The 2276-nt window shown below is 44.0% G+C and overlaps 1 protein-coding gene across 1 annotated transcript; it reads right to left on the reverse strand.

Moving 5' to 3' along the window:
* Positions 1–934: 934 nt before the first annotated feature.
* Positions 935–2266, reverse strand: SS1G_07886 (hypothetical protein; the record flags this gene model as incomplete). The annotated part of the gene is made up of 4 exons (XM_001591210.1): positions 935–1195; positions 1260–1625; positions 1703–1847; positions 2184–2266. 4 exons carry the CDS (start codon positions 2264–2266, stop codon positions 935–937), a joined length of 855 nt encoding a protein of 284 aa, XP_001591260.1.
* Between the last annotated feature and the right edge of the window lie 10 nt (positions 2267–2276).

Genomic DNA, 2276 nt, shown 5'->3' on the forward strand with positions numbered 1-2276 from the left:
CTCATAACCAACAAAAAGACCACTCTAAAGACCGGTAGAAGGGTAGCCCACTTAGGCCTAGACCTAGACTTGAAGTTACACCCTCCTTATCCCTGCAATACACTACAAATACCCTTAATCCGCCATCCATCATCGTCCCGGCCCGGCGCGTATACTATAGGATACTCAGCTACTCAGGTACTCAGGGACGCTACCTAAACCTCCCGCCATTATCTTTCACCACTAACCAACACCTTCCGCCGCTACCACCGACTACCCACTACCTACCCACGCACTTAACCCCGCCACTATCTCTCACCACGCACTAACACCTAGCACCAAAATAAATTACGTGACTAGCCTATCCCTAGTACATAATAAATAGCATTTTGTACTCGGGGCCCACGGGGCCCTACCCGCCCATAAAACTCTAAAGATCCCACCAGCCCCAAAAGATCCTAGGATTCTTCAAGACCCTTCATACATACCAGGCTCCCGTTATTCAACCCCCCGCTTACATTACAAAGCACCGTGCTTGCTGCTACTCCAGCTTGTAAACATAAGCTGACATGATATCTACGGCACATATCATATTCATGCAGGGTCCAGATATCAACCTGGACATATGTTTCTTAAAGATTCGCGAGACGCTTGCCCCCAATAGGGCATATTTTTGTGCTACAGTTAGTAAACATCACTTTGAATACATCGATAGACAGAATTTCATGTAGTCGTATAACACGCGGAAGAATTGACAGGTCCAACTATTCTACAGCTTTGATTTTGATCTATCAAATCTTCCGCCTATCATTCATCACTCGTCCCAGCCTCCTCCATCACCTTACTAATTTTTCCTTTCCTCGTCACAACGTTCAAAATACAGCTCGCCCAGACCCACATGCTAAGGGACAAAAAACAGCGAGGGAATGACCATGATTTATTTTAATCTATTGATTTAGACGAAGCTCTTGGTGAAAGAAGTGACGACATCCTTCAATCTAGCCTCAAGGTCCTTGCTGAGAGCACCCTCCTTATCGATTGTTGCCAACAAATCGGCTTCGTTGGTCTTAAGATGTGAGAGGAAGTCAGCCTCCCATGTGAGAATCTTGTTGACTGGTACGGAGTCGAGGTGACCATTGACACCGGCGTAGATGAGAGGAACCATTTCGTTAACAGCCATAGGAGAGTATTGCTTTTGCTTGAGGAGCTCAGTCAACTGTAGAACATTAGTATTAGCTTGTGTAAATTATTAGATCTTGACATGTCATGTGAAGACTTACTCTTTCACCGCGGTTAAGAGTTTGCTTGGTAGCAGCATCCAAATCGGAACCGAATTGTGCGAAAGCAGCGACTTCACGGTATTGAGCCAAGAAAAGCTTCAAGGAACCAGCAACTTGCTTCATGGCCTTAAGTTGCGCAGCAGATCCGACACGGGAGACAGAAAGACCGACGTTTATGGCTGGACGAACACCCTTGTAGAAAAGTTCGGCCTCCAAGAAAATTTGTCCATCAGTAATAGAAATAACGTTAGTTGGGATATAAGCTGACACATCACCACCTTGGGTTTCAATAATGGGGAGGGCAGTTAAAGATCCACCACCGTGCTTGTCGTTCATCTTGGCAGCACGCTCGAGGAGACGTGAATGCTGAAAAAATTTAGTTAGCTTTTAATTTTTCAATTTTTCACAGAAAAAAACTTCGGGATAACCCAGATTATACTGACTAAATAGAATACATCCCCTGGATACGCTTCACGTCCAGGAGGACGACGAAGAAGAAGAGACATTTGACGGTATGCGACGGCTTGTTTGGAAAGATCGTCGAAGATGATGAGAGCATGTTTTCCTGAGTCTCGGAAGTATTCTCCGCTAAAGTTTGGAATTAGTCAGCAAGTGTCCGTGCGTTACGAAACAAGAGGAAGAAGCGAGTAAGGAAATAGAAAAGCCAAACTAGAACTTGGATGATCTGGGGATATAAAACTCCAGATTTGTATTGAACAATAGGGGGAGTATAAATCTCCAATTTTATATTGAACAATGTAACTGTAAAAGCATCAAAGTCCAATTTGAGCTAGAACAATGTGTGAAAGTATCAAAGTTCAACTTGAACCAGAACAATGTAAAAGTATCAAAGTTCAACTTGAAGTAGGACAATGGGAGTGGAATTGAAAAAGTAAAGGGATAGAATGAATTATTCAAACTTACATAGAGGTAGCAGTGAAAGGAGCGATATATTGAAGAGGAGCGGCCTCGGAAGCGGTAGCTGCAACAACGATGGAGTACTTCATGGCGTCATTC

This window comes from Sclerotinia sclerotiorum, genomic scaffold (genome assembly GCF_000146945.2).
Source record: "Sclerotinia sclerotiorum 1980 UF-70 scaffold_10 genomic scaffold, whole genome shotgun sequence".
NCBI classification, from domain to species: domain Eukaryota; kingdom Fungi; phylum Ascomycota; class Leotiomycetes; order Helotiales; family Sclerotiniaceae; genus Sclerotinia; species Sclerotinia sclerotiorum.